At 45.9% G+C, this 15,904-nt stretch overlaps 1 protein-coding gene across 1 annotated transcript; it reads left to right on the forward strand.

Moving 5' to 3' along the window:
• Positions 1–1,355: 1,355 nt before the first annotated feature.
• LOC121081778 (heat shock factor protein 5-like) lies at positions 1,356–14,077 on the forward strand. The gene is made up of 4 exons (XM_040581006.1): positions 1,356–1,570; positions 4,784–5,158; positions 8,357–8,454; positions 13,455–14,077. The coding sequence occupies exons 1-4, from the start codon at positions 1,537–1,539 to the stop codon at positions 13,986–13,988; spliced, it is 1,041 nt and encodes a 346-aa protein (XP_040436940.1). The 5' UTR covers positions 1,356–1,536; the 3' UTR covers positions 13,989–14,077.
• The last annotated feature ends 1,827 nt before the right edge of the window (positions 14,078–15,904 follow it).

The following is a 15,904-nucleotide window of genomic DNA, read 5'->3' on the forward strand; positions in this document are numbered from 1 at the left end:
GAGTATAAAAAAGGACTGTTTAAACTGCTCAGGGCGGCAGTTGGCGGAGTGCAGACTCCCCTGCCGTCCAGCGCTGTTTTTGCTCATATTCTACTTGCTATAATTAATAAAATTTTAATTGGATTATGATCCGTTGTGGTCTCAATTTATAACATTGCTAAGAAATCTTGTGACAACTCCAAGATAATGTATTTTGAGGTCACGAAACACACAGGTGCTCAGTCTTCTCACTACTGCCTTGCTTTGCGGGCAGCCAAGACAGAGGAATGTCATTTTCTTCTGCCACTGCTGGTGACCTGTGGGCAAGATGCAAGCAGAGGGAGAGATCACCGCACTCTTCCTTCCCTGGCTCCCTGCTCTTCTTTGCCTGTTGGTTCATAGCAGATTCCTGTTCTGCAGCGGTAAGGATGGCTCTGCTGGTTCCTGCAGCCTGCCTGCAGTCACAGCTGACAGCACAAGGCTGAGGAGAGGGCAGATCTGCACCAGTGCAGCTCAGGCACCGCCTCAGAGCTGTGCCAGCGCACAGTGCAAGCACTCGCAGTGACAAAGGTGCCGCTTTAAGAGTTCTAGTCTTTGTGAATAGAGCTGATCTTGTTCTTTTTCCCTCTCTCTTCTCTTCACACACACGCACCCCCCCCAACACCCTCCCTTAGCCAAGTAACATTATGGTCCCCAAAACATCCTGTGGCAATTAGTTCCCCGGTTTCCCTGTGATTAAGTACCTGATTTGATTTCTCCTATTTGAAATCCTCCATTAGTCGTGCTCGCCTCCTTTACACTAACTACAACTTTACTACCTATCTTTTTATACAATAACCGCCCCTCTGAAGATTCCTTCTTCAGCATTTCCTTCCGCTGAAGCTAGTTCTTACCCTCGCTGCTGATTTTCTCTGCCCCATTTTAACTCCACCTGGTCTGTTCTGGCGTGGGGATCAGAACTGCACAGGTCTGCGGGTTTTTAGGGCGAATGTGACACAATTCCCGATTTGTTCCGTGTTCCTCTGCACTCCTTATAAATTTGCTTTTCCTTTTGTGAACTGCCAGTGGTTTTTAAGCCGACACTTTGCAACAGCTGCTCTGCCGGCTGCATTCCTCCCGGCGGGGTACGCACCAGCCCGGGGTGCCCCCGGCACACGGAGCAGCTCCCCAGCCCCCCGCTGCCCGCGCCCCGCTCTGTCCCCTCCGTCCCCGCCCCCCTCCGTCCCCGCCGCCCGCACCCCGCGGCAACCGCGGCGGCCCGGGCAGGTCCGGCTGCTCGGCAGAACCCGCCCCCGCCCCGCCCCTCCCTGGGATTCGAGGTTGTGTCACGTGGCGCTGCGGCCCCCGCCCCCTTTCCCGCGCGCCGTCCCGGGGCGCCGGGCAGTCGTGGCGGGGCGCGTGTTCCCCGCTCTGCCCCGTCTGCAGCCGCTTTCCACGGCCTGGCGCCCACCCGCGCCGTGGTTCAAGGACCTCCAGGCTGCCCCCGGGACGGCTCCGCGCTGGCAGCGGGGCCGCCCCGAGCTTCAGCCGCCCGGTCGCTCACGGAAACTACGGGAGATGCTGGTGGCAGCGGAGCTGAGGGGCCGGCGGGGTGAGGGGACCGGCGGGGCGGAGGGGGTGGCCGAGAGGACCGGCGGGGGGACATGGCCCGGCTGAGGGGACTTGGGGAGCTGAATGGACGGGGGGAGCCGAGGGGACCGGGGAGCCGAGGGGGGGCGGCGGGGCTGCGCGGGAGCCGAGGGGGGCGGCGGGGCCGCGCGCCGGGGGCCGAGGGGGGCGGGCAGCGCCTCGTGGCGGGGCACGTGCCGTTCGGCGCGTGGCGGGGGAAGCGGAGGCCGCGCGGGCGGCGGTTGAGCGCGCGGCGTTGGTGCCACCTACCGACAGGGACGCGTCGCAGCAGCCCGTCCCCGTCAGTGCCGACACCTTCCCCGCCAGACTGTGGCGGCTGGTCAGCAGCCCGCGCTGCCGCTCCGTTCGCTGGGTGCCTCCGGCCAGGGGCTGCTCATCAACCAGCCGCTCTTTGGGTGCGAGCTGCTGGGCGCCGGCATGGGATTTCAAAATCGACGCTCTCCTGAGGGAGAAGGGTTACCTGTCCTTGCCGGTGGCATCTCAGTTCACCTGGTGTAGGGAAGCTGTTGTTGTTTATGCGGGTAGATGTATTTCAGGCTGCCTGTAGACTACAGTGCAGTCTCCGTTGCGTACTCCACTAAGAACACCCTTGCCCGATCTCTGTGGAGCTGGCACAGCTCTACCAGATGCACGTTACTGCTTCTTGCCCTCAGTAAGGATGCCCATCAGTAGGGATGCTTAATAAGCTGTCGTTAAATGTGTGTGGAACAGTGAGTCATGTGACGTGATAACTAGAGCATCCTGTTAGTTTTGTGCAAAGGAGGCAAGACCTGGTAGTAAGATTTTTGTCAGTTGTCTCCTGAAAGAGAATGCACAAGCTACGTAGTTTTTAAAACGGATTGCATGAGTAGGTGAGAGCTAATTAGAAAATACTACTGCTGAAAAGCCCTAGAACGTGTTTTGTTTCTTTCTAACCCTCTTTGAGAGGATCTGAGTTTTCCCAAGACAAGTCTGAGCCCTCGGGATTGTTCCCCACATTTTGTATCGGCCCGAAAGCTTTGTGGTTGGCACCGTGTAAGGAAGATGTGAATATCTGGCTTTGCAGTGCTCTTGGGCTGCTCTAACTGTGGGCTGCTGCCAGAAGAGCACTCCTGCTTCCCGTTCCCTTGGTGGCATGTTAACTGTCATCTTCCTTGCAGCTGATACAGCTACATGTTGGTTCAGCGCAGTGATCGGAGAAGACTTTAACAGCCCTTTTGTGGCTGGCTCTTGCACCCGGGTGATGCACCCCATGGGTGCAGAGCTCTAAGGTGCAGTGTGGGAGAAGCGGCAGGACTGTGTGACCAGGAGAAGGGGAGAAGCCGTTGACGGTACTGCTCTCTGCAGCACCGGCTGGCATTTAGAGCAGAGTCGGGTATCCCCATACTCTTGGTTACTGTGTCGGGGTAGGAACTGTCACCTAATTCAAGTGGTGTTTTCCGTGATGTGTGTGGAACTGCACGTGCAATACCAAGACAACAAAATGAAGCATTTGAGAAGGGATGGAACTTATTTCAGTAGGGAGGCTAGGAAGCATTTAAATTAATGATTTGATGTTAACGTCGTTAAGGCTAAGATGAGTCATTGCAGACTTCAATGACATGTGGTTTGTCTGATGTAATGCAGACCATTGGTAAAGGAAATTATTAGAAAGAGATGACTTTTTCATTTTTTGTCCTCTGTGTTTATGGCTGCAGTTTCAGAGTTTTCGCTCTAGGAGTCTCATTTTCTAGAAAGACAGAACAAGGAAAACATTGGGGTTTCTATGCAGTCAAGTTCTGACAGGCTGACAATGCACTGTGCGCTCTGTACTGACTGTTTAGGGGCACGTCTTTGCTGTAAATGTGAGGTGATTTGATAGATAAGAGATACTTGTGTTTGCAAAGCGTCAGTCTGTTCCCAGTGTCTTGCAGAGTGTAACGCTCTGTTAAACATTCAGGAGCAATTCCTGGACAGCAGCTGGAGGTTGGTAACTTGGCATCCCATGGTGTCTTGTTTATGTGTTAGAACTAGATAGTCTTCATGTCCCTATCCAAAGGTAAAATATAAACAAAAGGATTTTCATACCCCTGTACCTTCTCTGTTTATAAATGGTGAAAGTACTGAACAGGAAATAAACAGTCCTATACATTAAGTCTTAGCAAATCTTCAGGGTCAGCTGGTATTTATTTAGTGATTCTTAATGGTTAAACGTGAACGTGCAGAATAATGACTGCATGTTACTGATTTCTTGAGTTAGTTCTCATCAGAGGAGTGCAAGAGGTAAATGTGAGGCTATTTTTTAAAAAATTTTAAAAAAGTCCTTTTGAGCGAGAATTGGAAACTACGGGTCTGAGAAAGCCTGGCTTCTAGATCAACCCTATTGACGTGAACCGTCCTGAAACTCGTAATTCTCATGGCTAAATGCAATCCTGCAGGGGAGTCACAAGTGCTGTAGTTCTGACAGAAATCAATGAGCACAGGCGTTTGCGGTGTTACTGTCAGTGTTTCCACAAAGTCACCAAAACAGAAGTTGAGCTGTCCTGGTATAAAAGCAAATACCATTTCATGAAACAGTAACTGTCTGAGAGAGGAAACTATAAAATAATAGAGAAGAATAAAAGGACTATCTAGGAAATAACAAAATGGCAAAGTCTGGGATATTTTAGTCTGCACTGAACTAGTTGAGCTGACTGAGAAAAAATTGGCTTTGAAATTTTTTTCTTGACCAAATAAATGACTTGTCATAAAGTACTTGCAAAGTCCTTTGGAGGATTTTGACATTGCCCTTCCCTTAGCTGTTTGTGAGCTGTCAGTAGTGGAGTTTGGTCAAATCTTGCTTTATGATGTCCCTTTTTAAAATGTATTGTCTGATTTAACACACAGTACTTTCAAAATTGCTTTTGTTTGGTTTAGTGAGTTACTACGCATTTTGATTTATAGCACATTTCTAAATGTGGGTAACTCCTTACTGCCAGTTTAAGGAGATTGAATGCTACGCAGACACCTCTGTGTTGGCGCTTCGCTCGTGTGCCGCACAGCAGTTACTGCATGCTCGGGTCTAAGAGTACAGTCTCCTTTCTGGGTTAAGTATGCTGGAGCAAAGGCAGTCTTCCCAAATAATGCTGTAGAGCCTCGGCTCTTCATATTGCCTTTCTTTGCCTGTGAAAACTCCTTTCCTTAACACTTGTTTCACTTTATTTTGTACCCACTGCAGGACTGCTGACTGTAGGACAGTTTCATCAACTTTACGGTCAAGGTGTTTTCTCTCCTTACTCCTACATGGCAACCTCGTGCCAAGCCCCCAGCACTTTACCAGCACAAGGATTAGCTCCGACTCCAGTCCCTTCCACTTGGATCCAGCAGGGACCACTTGGGTTGCTGCCAGGGCAAGGGGCTTCCCCAGCTTTTCCAGATAAAGGGGCTGCCTTTCCTGTACTCCAGACACTTCCAACAGGAGCCACGTACACGCTCCAGCCTGTGGCTTCTCTTCCGCCACTTCAGCAAGGGACCCAAAGCGTTGCCGCATCCATTGCAAATTGCAGCAGCTCTGCGTCTTCAGTGCCCTACTCACAAGCCTGCTATCCAACAGGTATGAAAAAAAATTTCTGCATTTGCTTTTCAAAAATGGATTTTAAAGTGAGACTTTCAAACATTTTTCTACAATACTCTGCCATGTGCGTATCTCAAATGAGAATTAGAAAGTGTCCAGGCTAAAAGGAAGATGGACCTTTAAAGCAAAAGGAGTTTCTGTTTGGTATTCGTGTCCTTCCTCCAGATTTTGCGTGTCCCCTGGTGATTTTCTGGATAGCCTTTCTGTTGAGGTGAAAGGGCGAGGAGAAGAAGATTTGTCCAATACTAGTCGGTGTGAGGCTAAGTTTCATTTTTGTTTTTTTAATTAAGCAAAACTTGGACAATGGTATTAAAGCACTGAGACTTTGTTAAGAAGTAGTATCGTAGGCCTTGGTCTCATGTTTTTCCCGGTTAAGGTTTTAAACTCAAAGATCAGTCAAACGTATTGTGCAGAACAGGGGTCCTCAAACTTTTTAACCAGGGGGCCGGCGCGCGGATTAGGTGGCAGGAAGTCATCTGCGGCTGCTTGGTTTCCCCCTCCAACCCCCGGCAGGGGTGGGGGTGGGGTGGGGGTTCTGTAAATCCGGGGGAGCGGATTGAGGACCCCGGGGGGCCATATCCGGCCTGTGGGCCGTAGTTTGAGGACTCCTGGTGTAGAATATTTCATTCTGCTCATACTATTTTTGTATCTAATTTTTTTTTCTTGCCTAGCTTCTTTATGTTGTATTTTTTTTATGCACTGAAAACTAGAAAGTACAAAAGTCTTGGTTCCTTTTTTTTTTCTAAATTATTTCTGCCGTAATTGTCAGTCTCACTTAATCACTCGATTACAAAAGAAACCAGTCTCACTTAAGTGTTTTTATTCTTCAGACGAGGAGTCGAAGCAAATTACTGTTCTTTTCCTTGCCCTTACCTTGAATTGGAAAAATCACATGATAGGTTATTTTCTGGGGAGTGGTGGTGTATTTGTTGTGGTTTTGTGGTGGGTTTTTTTAATTTCCCTAAAACTTCTGAAATTCAGAACAGTGACTTTCCTTGAACAAACTAAAGCTCAGTTATTATCCTTTCCTTCTGCCTGCTCCTCCTTTGGCAGCCGCACCTTCACAGACAGCTATCTATCCCTGTTTAGAAATCCTACACAGTGAAATCATTACATCTTTTGTGCATGTCTTCTGAGACCTCTGCTGAGAACATTTCAGACAATAATCAACAGTTTCCATAACGTCATTTTTGTCAAGGAAGGGTTCTGAGGAGCTGGGCATTTCTTGTAGACACACTTAAATGTTTGAGACAGGCAACTTCTGCGACGTGCTCCTTATGCAAAGATTACTGTGGTGGCCAGAGTGTGGAGCCTGCCTTACCAGCTGCTAACTACCAAGTCTTCTCCCAGGAGCAGGTGTCCTGAGAATCACAGAATGGTTTGGGTTGGAAGGGACCTTAAAGATCAGCAAGGTCCCACCCGCCTGCCGTGGGCAGGGACACCTTCTGTTAGACCAGGTAGCTCCCAGCCTCATCCAGAATACTTGCTTCATTAAGGTGGGAGGTGGTCCCCGCTTTGTGTTTCTATTGGTTACAGAGCACAGGCTGAAACTCATCATGATGAGTTGTAGTTGTCTCTGTCTCAGCTAAGGCCCCAGCCCTCTCCCGTAGTCAAGGGAAGGAAAGGGGCGTCTCTCGGTTTAGAGTTTGTCTTGGGGTAAGATTACTGGTGTCCTGGAAGTGCCTGTTTTGAAGTACTGCCTGCAGGGGAGCTGGGGGAGACCAGCGTAGATTTAGACATGAATATGGAGATCTCTCTCACTGGATGACGCTCCTTTTGCTTTAAGTTGAAAGGATAGCTTGGCTATGTTGCTCAGGTAGAATCTTCTGGGGTGGGAGGTGGGTGTGAGAACGCAGTGAAAACATACCAAATTTTGCAAGGTGTAATCAAAACTAAAATACAGAAACGTAGGGGATCCGAGGCGTTTGAAACCTCCAGTGAATTAATCAGCGTTTCTGAGAGTGTAAGTGACATTTCACTGGAGTATGATAAATCTTTTAATTTTCACTTTCACTCTAGGACTGTCTCAGTGGTTTTACTTCTGTGCCTGTGTATCTCTTAATCTCTCCGCTGTCCTTTCTTCTATATATTATACAGAAGCCGAAAGTGGTTTCTTCAGATGTCCACATGAAAAAGTCTGGTTTCCTTCATCATGAGAGCACAGCAGCAAGATTAGTTTGGAAAGTGATAGTTAACCTTAAGATACGTATTTAGTAAGTGAGAGAAGTAAAGAATGTATGTTCAATCTTAATCTTGGCTCTTTTCATTTCACTTTTGAAGTCCCATTCAATGAAATCAAAGTAGAACTTTGTCAAAAGATTTCTTTTTGTGTGTATTCAAACTTGTTTGTTAACTTCCGTGACAAAAAGATTTCCCTGGTTTTTCATTATGATTCTTATTGAAAAGTCAGTAACATAAAATATGCTCATCTAAGTCTTTTTTCCCCCACTAGCCTTAGACCATAATTAGTTTAAGGATTTAGTTCTGTTTACTTTCAACTATCTGCAAAACCTTTGACACTAGTAGAATCGGGTCAAAGAAATGCGTTGAAGCTTCGTTATCTGAGAGTGTCTAATAATGAAAAATGAGTCATGGAGACCATGTGAGACATATTAGTTATTGGTGCCACCTGACAGTGCCAGTCCAATCGCGCCTTTTGAACGCATCTGTGCCTGTAGGGTTCATTTACATATGAAAACCTTTCTGGTGAGTGGTAGTTTAGGAGTAGTCATGATATTCTTCTGAATGATACACTCTCGGTCAAGATCATTCATTTTCTTTGTAAGTCTTAAAATTCACATGGTCACAAGTGTGTGTGCGTGTATGAACACCTAGGCTCAGCTATGTGAATATGCTTTCTGTGGTGTATTGTGACAAGAAACTCAAGCAGCCAGGTCAAAGAGGTGATACTAAGACACATAAGACTCTGATTATGAAGTTTCTGCATGTATGTGTGTTTTACCAATTTTACAATATATATTTTTAATATATCTATACGTATCTTAAATATTCTTAAGATTAAGAAATTGGTCTTAAAATGACTTGGGAGGTAACAATAAATTTCTGGAATTTCGTTTACTGTGTGATTATTGAAATGTTTAATCAAAGTAAGCAATAGAACTCTGCACACCAGACACAGGCTCCGGCAGTCTGACAGCTGTGTTTGAATTCTTGCAGCCACACCGCAGAGCTGTTCAGCAGCAGCCCACACAGATCCTCTGGCTGGCTGTGCTGGTCCTGCTGCTTCAGCGTGCACCCACGACAGCTTTGTCCAGGTGAGCGTAGCCTACTGAAGGGAGGTGAAAGCGAAGGAGACTGTATGAATGAACTGCAGGTTTGTACACTTGTGAAATTAAGGATATAAATTTGAAAATTGATCTGCTTGATAAAGTGAAAGTGATGTGTTTACAAATACCTATTTCAAAGAACCACTGAATGTTAAACGGGTAGTTTTGTAATTCAGGTTAGGTTTCAGGGTAGCTATGCTAGTGGGTGTCCTCATCAGTGGAGAGTTTTTTTGCTTGACTTCACCAGAATCACTTTTAGTTAATGAGCCTGCATTTGTATTGGAAGAATGTTCTTGCCTGGACAAAAAGAGATTCTTTAATATTATGAAAATACTGAGAAGCAGCTCCACTTCTTTGTCCCGGACAGCTTCCTGCAGTCCTGAGTTTCATTTGATGAACGAGAAAAACTAAGGTGACTTTTTGGAATGGGCCCCACCTCAGAGATCTCTTATTAAAGATAACTCCAGTACTTCCTGTAAATGCTTTATGTAATTCTAGTGGAAACTGCACCTTATTTGGAGGGCCTGGCTTATCAGATATCAGAAGATCTGAAGTAAGAATGCAGGAGCTTCCTTTTTTATTACAGCATAACGCATATACTTTTTTTCCCCTCACAGAGGACAAGCGAAGCGAGTTATGCTTATGTGTGTTGAAAAAGGGTTGACCTACTCAAGCTTGATCATCCAGTTTCCTGTCTTGCAAATATCAACCTCTGTCTTTTATTCGTGACTTCTTTTAAATATAAGCTTATCCAAGATGGGCAGGTTATGGCCAGGATAACACGTTAGTGTAAGGCTATAAATAGCCAACAGCCAGTCATGCCGTCGATATTGTAGTATTTATTTTTCACACCGTGCATCTTTGTCCTCTCACTTTCATTGTGAGCTGCTTTTTTCATCGAGGACGTGAGGATCCATCCGAGCGATGGGCAGTCACAATTAAATAGCTTATCTCGGAAGGCCGAGATCCATGGGGTAGTAAATCATTCCAAAGGAGTTGTCAAAGGTGGTGTTGTGGCTAGATTGAAGGATAATAGACAGTGTCCAAAGGGTCTAGTAAAAAGCAGTTGTTTGGAGAAGCAAGTCCGTGGGCAGTGTGTGGAGTCAGAAGAGCTTTAGGCCACTTGCTAGTGGTTGCTTTGTTTCCTGGAAACCCCCAGCAAAAAGCTGCCGAGCATCTGGGCAGACTGCGGGAAGGCGATCCTCTGCGTGAGAAGGCCAAAGGCGAGCAGTGCCCTGTATCAGTTCCACCAGGTCAGTAACCGGCTGTCCCTGAGCAGGGTAACACAGCTATCGTACCGCGTGGATCAACGGGACTTGTAGAGATTTCTGAGTCTTCGCATAGCATAGGTCATTTCTCCTGGAACGTGGTGACAGGCCGTGCAGGTGGTACAGAAGACAGCAGTTTGCCTGCGGTTCTTGCTGAGCTGTGGGGAATAATCGGTTTGCCTTTTGTGTGTTCTGGGGCATATACTTCCCCAAACGTCTGCTGGGGGATGTGGCAAGCTGCAGTATTGAGCATCCTGCCCGGCTGGTGTATCGATCATCCATCAGTGACCACTTGCACAAATCCTCAAAAGCGGTAAAATTCATCAGCCCTGGCTGACTAAGCATTTTTATTGTTCTTCACAAAAAATAGAACTATTGCATGGTGTATTTCCTATCGTTCCACTCAATACCTTCCACCAGTTGCAGGAATTCAGTGCGATGCTGTTGAAGCGTGGTTTGCGGGGCGTTTTGGGCTGTTTGGTCCTGCTGTGTGCTGCTAGATAGGAGTGGCAAAGCCTGTACGAAACTGCTGGACCAGTCCCGAAGACAGTGAACCGTGTCGGCGCACTAGCAGTCAGCAAGCTGGTTACCAGCCCCGTTTCTGTTGGATCCAGACGGTGCTCTGTGGTCTCAGAAGGAAAAGCGGGCACTCTTGGACAAGGGAGCCTAAACCTTGTGCTGTTCCTTACTGGGTCTTGCAGAGAGCATCACTTTTAAGCTTAGGAGAGATTAAGACAGGTGGAGTTTCTGGGTCTCGGAGGCCAGCTGCTGGGCTTGTACAGTACGCACCTGAGCTGCTGAAAGTGTTAGGTGACCCTGACTGGAACATGGGCAGACCAGGCCGGTAACTAACTGGTTGGTTGGCTGCAGTTTGCTCTCCAGGAAAAGCTGCAGAGAATTACTGCGTGGAATGGCAAGGGGATATAGGTGGTTATACCCAGACATGGTGGCTGATGATGGTGTATCTCACCAGGTTTCTGAAATGGGGGTTTCAGAGGTTTGTATTACACTCTCATCACAGTTGGTTACAAAACAGGGAGCTCAGGTACAACTTCTTACCCATTTTTCATTTGGGTTCTCTTAAGTGGGGTTTGGATTAGTGTGATGAATCAGTATCCTTGGGTAGGAATGAGTCTTTTGAGAGACCTCCTGCTGTCTTCTGCAACAGCAGTGCTGGCAGCTCACAACCATTAGCTCAATACTTCCCCGCTGCTTTATCATAGATGTGAACTGAGGCTACGTACTGGATTTCAGCGATATTTTTTTTTTCTGCCCCCATCTCATTGTTGTGGGTTTTTTTAATAGCAGCCCTGCTGTTTGATTATTGCTATTACCATGGTTATTAAGCTGTCAGTATTTCCTCGTGGAGCTGAAGCAAGAGGTAACAGGAAATGGAAGAAATAAACGTGCAAGAAAAAAGAAGAAAAACTTTCTGACCTTAGTTTGCTTTTATTTGTAATAAGGAATGATAATCAGCCATGTTATTTCAAAAAGAAATCAAGTCTGAACTAATTCCGATTGCCCAAGCACTCAAGCCAGATTTGTGTAGTCCTAGCAGTCCCTGAAAAGGTGTGGTTGTGCTTTAATTCCTGTACACGCTATGCTAATCTTATAAGTGAAATGCCCGTCTTCTCTTTTACCACTTCTGCTAAGTCAGACCATTTTTCTTCTTGAGCTTGCATGACCAGCAAGCTATTAGTCTTTCAGGCCCTGACTTCTCAATCTTTTATTGGTTTTCCTTGTTTCGTTGCTGCCTCCCCCCATCCTTGTCTGTCATATCTTCTCCAGGTGAACTAAAAGGATTTAAATTGTACCTTTGTGTTGCCACTTTCTCCTGTTGGAAATACATACAAGATCCTGTAGTGCATCCAAGAAGACAATATGTGCTATAACAGCTTCAAGCTGAGGTCCCCTAAGAAGAGGCAGAAGAAGATTCAGTATGGGTGGGTGGGTTGGTTGGTTGGTTTTTGGCAGGGATGATCTTACTCCTGGGCGGTTTGGTAACCCAGATCTTAAAATCCTGACTGCTTATGACAGTAAACAAGCAATGCAACAGAAATTAAACAGCTTGTTAACATTTTAAAAAAATAGAACTGAAAAAAAAATCAAATGAGAGGAATAGTGTTTGAACCTGTCTCATAAAAACATAAAGGTGGCTTAGCCTTTAATGAAAAGATTTTGCTTAACCGAAATTTCTCAAATTCCAGGTTTTATTTCCCCCTCCGTTTCCCCCCACCCTCCACAGTTTGTGGCTATCTACAAACTGGCACATCTACACGAATCCACACTAGGACTTGCCTTCACACACCCAGAAGACGGGATCTCATCTCTTTGTGGTATCTCCATCAGGGAGAGACCAAGTCCTTCGCTGGCATTTGATCTGATACGGCTTTCCTAGTAGGTGATCCTGTAGCTTCCTGTTCTCTAATTTACTCGTCTCTGGAAGTAGCTTTTCATTAACCATGACCTCAGCTAAAAGGTCTAAGGATAGTCGGGCACTAAGGACTAATCCTTCATGCTGGATCTCTTCCAAAAGAAGGCTGTATTTTAAATAGACCTGTTTCTGTTCAACATCATTGTATGACTTGTATTTGTCAGAAGAAATGACCCTTCTAGTGTCCTTCGACTGAGTCACCTCCAGAAGAAGTAGCAGTGCAGACACTGGCTGTTGAAATGCCATCTATCATTTCACTTGGGTGGGAGTTGCTGCTTTTGAAAACCTCTTTCATTATCTTCATTCTGTTTTAAAGGTTATTCGATATATATGAATGCTACTAAAAAAAATCATCACTGGATTGCTGATTGTGTCCTGTCGTCCTGTGATGTCATTACAGTGAAAAATTTTAGTCGTGTTCAGACCTGACCTGTGATGGCAAAGGCAGTCTCTGTAGGTTCTACAAGAAGTGCTTCTGACCTGAAATTCTGTCGGGTTTTTATGCAGATTGATGCAGACTTTGAGTTGTGCCTCTGTGGGACACTGTCATGACAGGAGAGTCCAGATGTGAGGCTGTGACAGGCAGGGCAGTTTTGCAGTATTTGCTTTCACCGGTATTTGAACTGCCACTCATTCTGGGACTGGGGCGTCCCTGGGGGGCACCCCTTGTGTAGATGTGCCTATGGACAATCGCCTGAGGAGGAAAATGGTATTATTGGCTAAGAAGCAGTGAGTTCCTCAAGTTGTGTTGTCCATATGCACATTTACAGCATATGGACCTTTTTCTTTTGCTTAAAAATGTTGTGGTTTATACTGGGTTTGTACACAACAGGAATGCTTGAGTTTCAGAAGGAACTGAAGGCAGGTGGATTTTCTCTCTCATTTTCTATTACGTATGTGGCACGTGAAGAGGGTGGTTCTAGTGTACCCCCACAGGTCCTACTAAGACCAGAAGTCTCTGATTTGAATGCTTGGGTATATTTAACACCTGCAGTGCAAAGGGTGTGCAGACAATGCATCTGCAGGCATACACCAGCTCCTGGTAAGTAACCTTCTCTCCAGGATAGACCATGACTAGAAGAAAGGAAGTGTGCCAAGGGCAAGGTGGTTAATGAAAACCAAGAAAAAGTAGTAGCTTTTTTTTTTTCTTCTGGTTAAACTTGCTATTTTAACTGAGAATAACAGACAATCTTTCAAGCTTTTGGATAAATGGATAAACAGAATCAATACACATCCTGTCATGGTAATTTTTGATACAAAAGTTCACTGTATTTTGTTTTTTCCAGAATCCTCCAATGCAGTCATCTTACGAAGCTGAGCTGATGCCATCTGACTGGCTATGTAATATATCTGAAGAAAACCAGAAGGCAGAAGTCAGTCTTGAAGCCACGTTTCAGGTTGCCGCTGAGGTGCGTTCATCATGCAAAGCTGAAAAGGTGGAAGTGGCACCTGCAGAGAGCCAGTATTCAATCCTGGAGTTTAATGGAAATCAGGCACTGCCTGTTAATAGTTACGCACCTTCTTCAACTGAGGAAAGCCAGCGGGAGCGTCTCACTCCTGTAACTTCAGACACATCATTTCTGGTGGAAGCAGGTGGAGCGCTGGATTTGTCTCCATTACAGCCTTCTGACATTCTTTGTGCTGCCGATACCACTCTGTCTATAGAAACTGCTGCTAAAATACTACAAGAACTTCTGACCACACGGGAAACAGATGAAAAACGGAGCAAAGAACCAGATCACCGCCCAGCTGAGTTCTCCCTCATGTTTTTTCAGGAAGAATTGTTCAGTCCAGAGCAGGTAAGGGGTAAAGGGAGGTAAACCAACATCTTTCTTGAGCTAACTATATTTGATAGTAATGCTAGGGTCTGGACCGATAGCTTTTCAATATTCTTGCCTGCTTAAGAACCGAAGGCTTCTTTAATTTAGCTTTTAATGGACAGTGAAGGGTTTGCTTGGTAAAGCAAGATATAAAAAAGAAGACGGAATGAAAAAGTATCCCATGTTCATGAGCATGACATGTGTCAGCCTGTTGGCCAAGTTAGGGTGCTCATTTGCATGGGAAACATGCGTAGTGCAGGTGTATTCGTGGTGATGAAGTGGATGCTTTTTTAGGTTGTAACATACCATCTTTAATCTCCAACAAAGAAGAGTATTTTGAGAATTGCCACTGGAGGCAGATTTTTTGCTTAAATTTAGATAAATGCTTAGATTGTTTCTGGTAAATAGTTGTTAAGTTCTGTTTTCTGTGGAAAGTATAGTTTATTGACATTTGACTGGTATAAAGCATCTTCATCGGTTTATACTTTGTGATGTACAACAAGTTGTAATTGTACTTCAGTCTACCTGTACCCGGTCTTCCTGGTATGTAAAATTGTAAGTCTCATGAGGAGTGAGGGGCATTCTAGATGTTACTCTGTTAAGGCAGCAAATGCATGCTCTGCTTTTTTTTGGTTTTGTTTTGAAAACAAAGTAAGCTCAGGAGATTGACTGCATCTGTTTCTGCTGCATGAGACCTACCTTGCATGTAGGCAGTCAAAATTTCATTTTTGTGTGTGCATTGAAGCTACTGTTTTATTGTTCTATCGGTAGCTTGACGCCTTCACTGAAGTTTCTAGATCGGAAATCATCAGCTGGGGCAAACCTCCCATTGTTGCTTTCAGCGTTACAAAGATTAGTCATCTTCCTCTCGGGTATCTTTCTGGAAAGGGATGTGTATTCTGATCAAGCCTCTGCATAGCTCAAGCCTAGACTAGACTGTTCTGCTCGGTACTGTGTAGGGAAGAGCACATCCCTGTGCTAGTGCATAGAGTTGGCAGTACTCCTTAATTGGTGCCCACTCATTATATTAAGTGTTGACCGCACTTTAAATGTTGTCAGTTTCGAGAATTTTTGAATTGCATTTTTAGAATCATAGGTTGTCCCTTGTTGAAGGCCTTTGGAGTCCGTGACCCGAACTTCCTTGTCAAGAACTGGGGGAATTAAGCGCATGAACCACGTAGTTGTTTGGGAGGGAGGTTTTGTGTATTTGTGAGAATCCTGATGGTGGTCCTGGACTGTAACTGGTTAAATAACTGGCCTCATTTTTTGAGCAATTGAAGAGCAATTCAGGGACTGTTCAGCATTTTGTTTGACAGATTCCCTCTTTCTGTTAGAACTACTCTTTAACTAGTCTCCTCCTCCCAAACTCAGGAGAGGGAAGGTTAACTTAACACCCTGCTTGTCCAGAGCCTGGGGTCATGGCAGGTGCAGAACTCTCCAGAGGAGGCTTCTGTGCCTGTACTCCTCACATCAGGCTCCAGCAGAGTTTTCTTCCTCATCCCTGAATCCGGAAGCACTCAGGCTTTCAGTGCCTGTTGGTACCATGTGCTTTAGAGCAAGCTTGTGACAGAATAGTGGGCATGCGCAGAAGACTGCTCTGTTCCTCTCTATACGAGCAGAGGGGGAGCAAATTCCTCCACTGTTCGTACAAGAGCATCAAAACAGCTCTGCTGGGTCAGATCAAAGGTTTGTCTTGCCCAGTGTCAAGTCTCAAAACAACAGCTGTAACCTGATGTGTAGGGAAGAGCAAGAACAAGGCCCGCAAACAGAGCAGGGCATTCCTGCTTATACTTTCCAGCTACTTTCAGCCCGAGGCCTTGCCATGATACTGTGTACTTCATCTTGGGTTTCTGCTCTGTGGGCTGAAGTCAGCCCTTGAAACTGTCGGTTTTAGCATACGGGACCTTTTGACCAAG

Source organism: Falco naumanni, assembly GCF_017639655.2.
Source record: "Falco naumanni isolate bFalNau1 chromosome 3 unlocalized genomic scaffold, bFalNau1.pat SUPER_3_unloc_3, whole genome shotgun sequence".
NCBI lineage: Eukaryota > Metazoa > Chordata > Aves > Falconiformes > Falconidae > Falco > Falco naumanni.

Bases quoted from the DNA above. Each gene is read 5' to 3' on its own strand.
- LOC121081778 (XM_040581006.1), top strand. From the start codon at position 1,537: ATGCTGGTGGCAGCGGAGCTGAGGGGCCGGCGGG. The intron at 1,571-4,783 runs GTGAGGGGACCG...TACCCACTGCAG, and splicing joins GGAGCTGAGGGGCCGGCGGG to GACTGCTGACTGTAGGACAG. The intron at 5,159-8,356 runs GTATGAAAAAAA...GAATTCTTGCAG, and splicing joins ACAAGCCTGCTATCCAACAG to CCACACCGCAGAGCTGTTCA.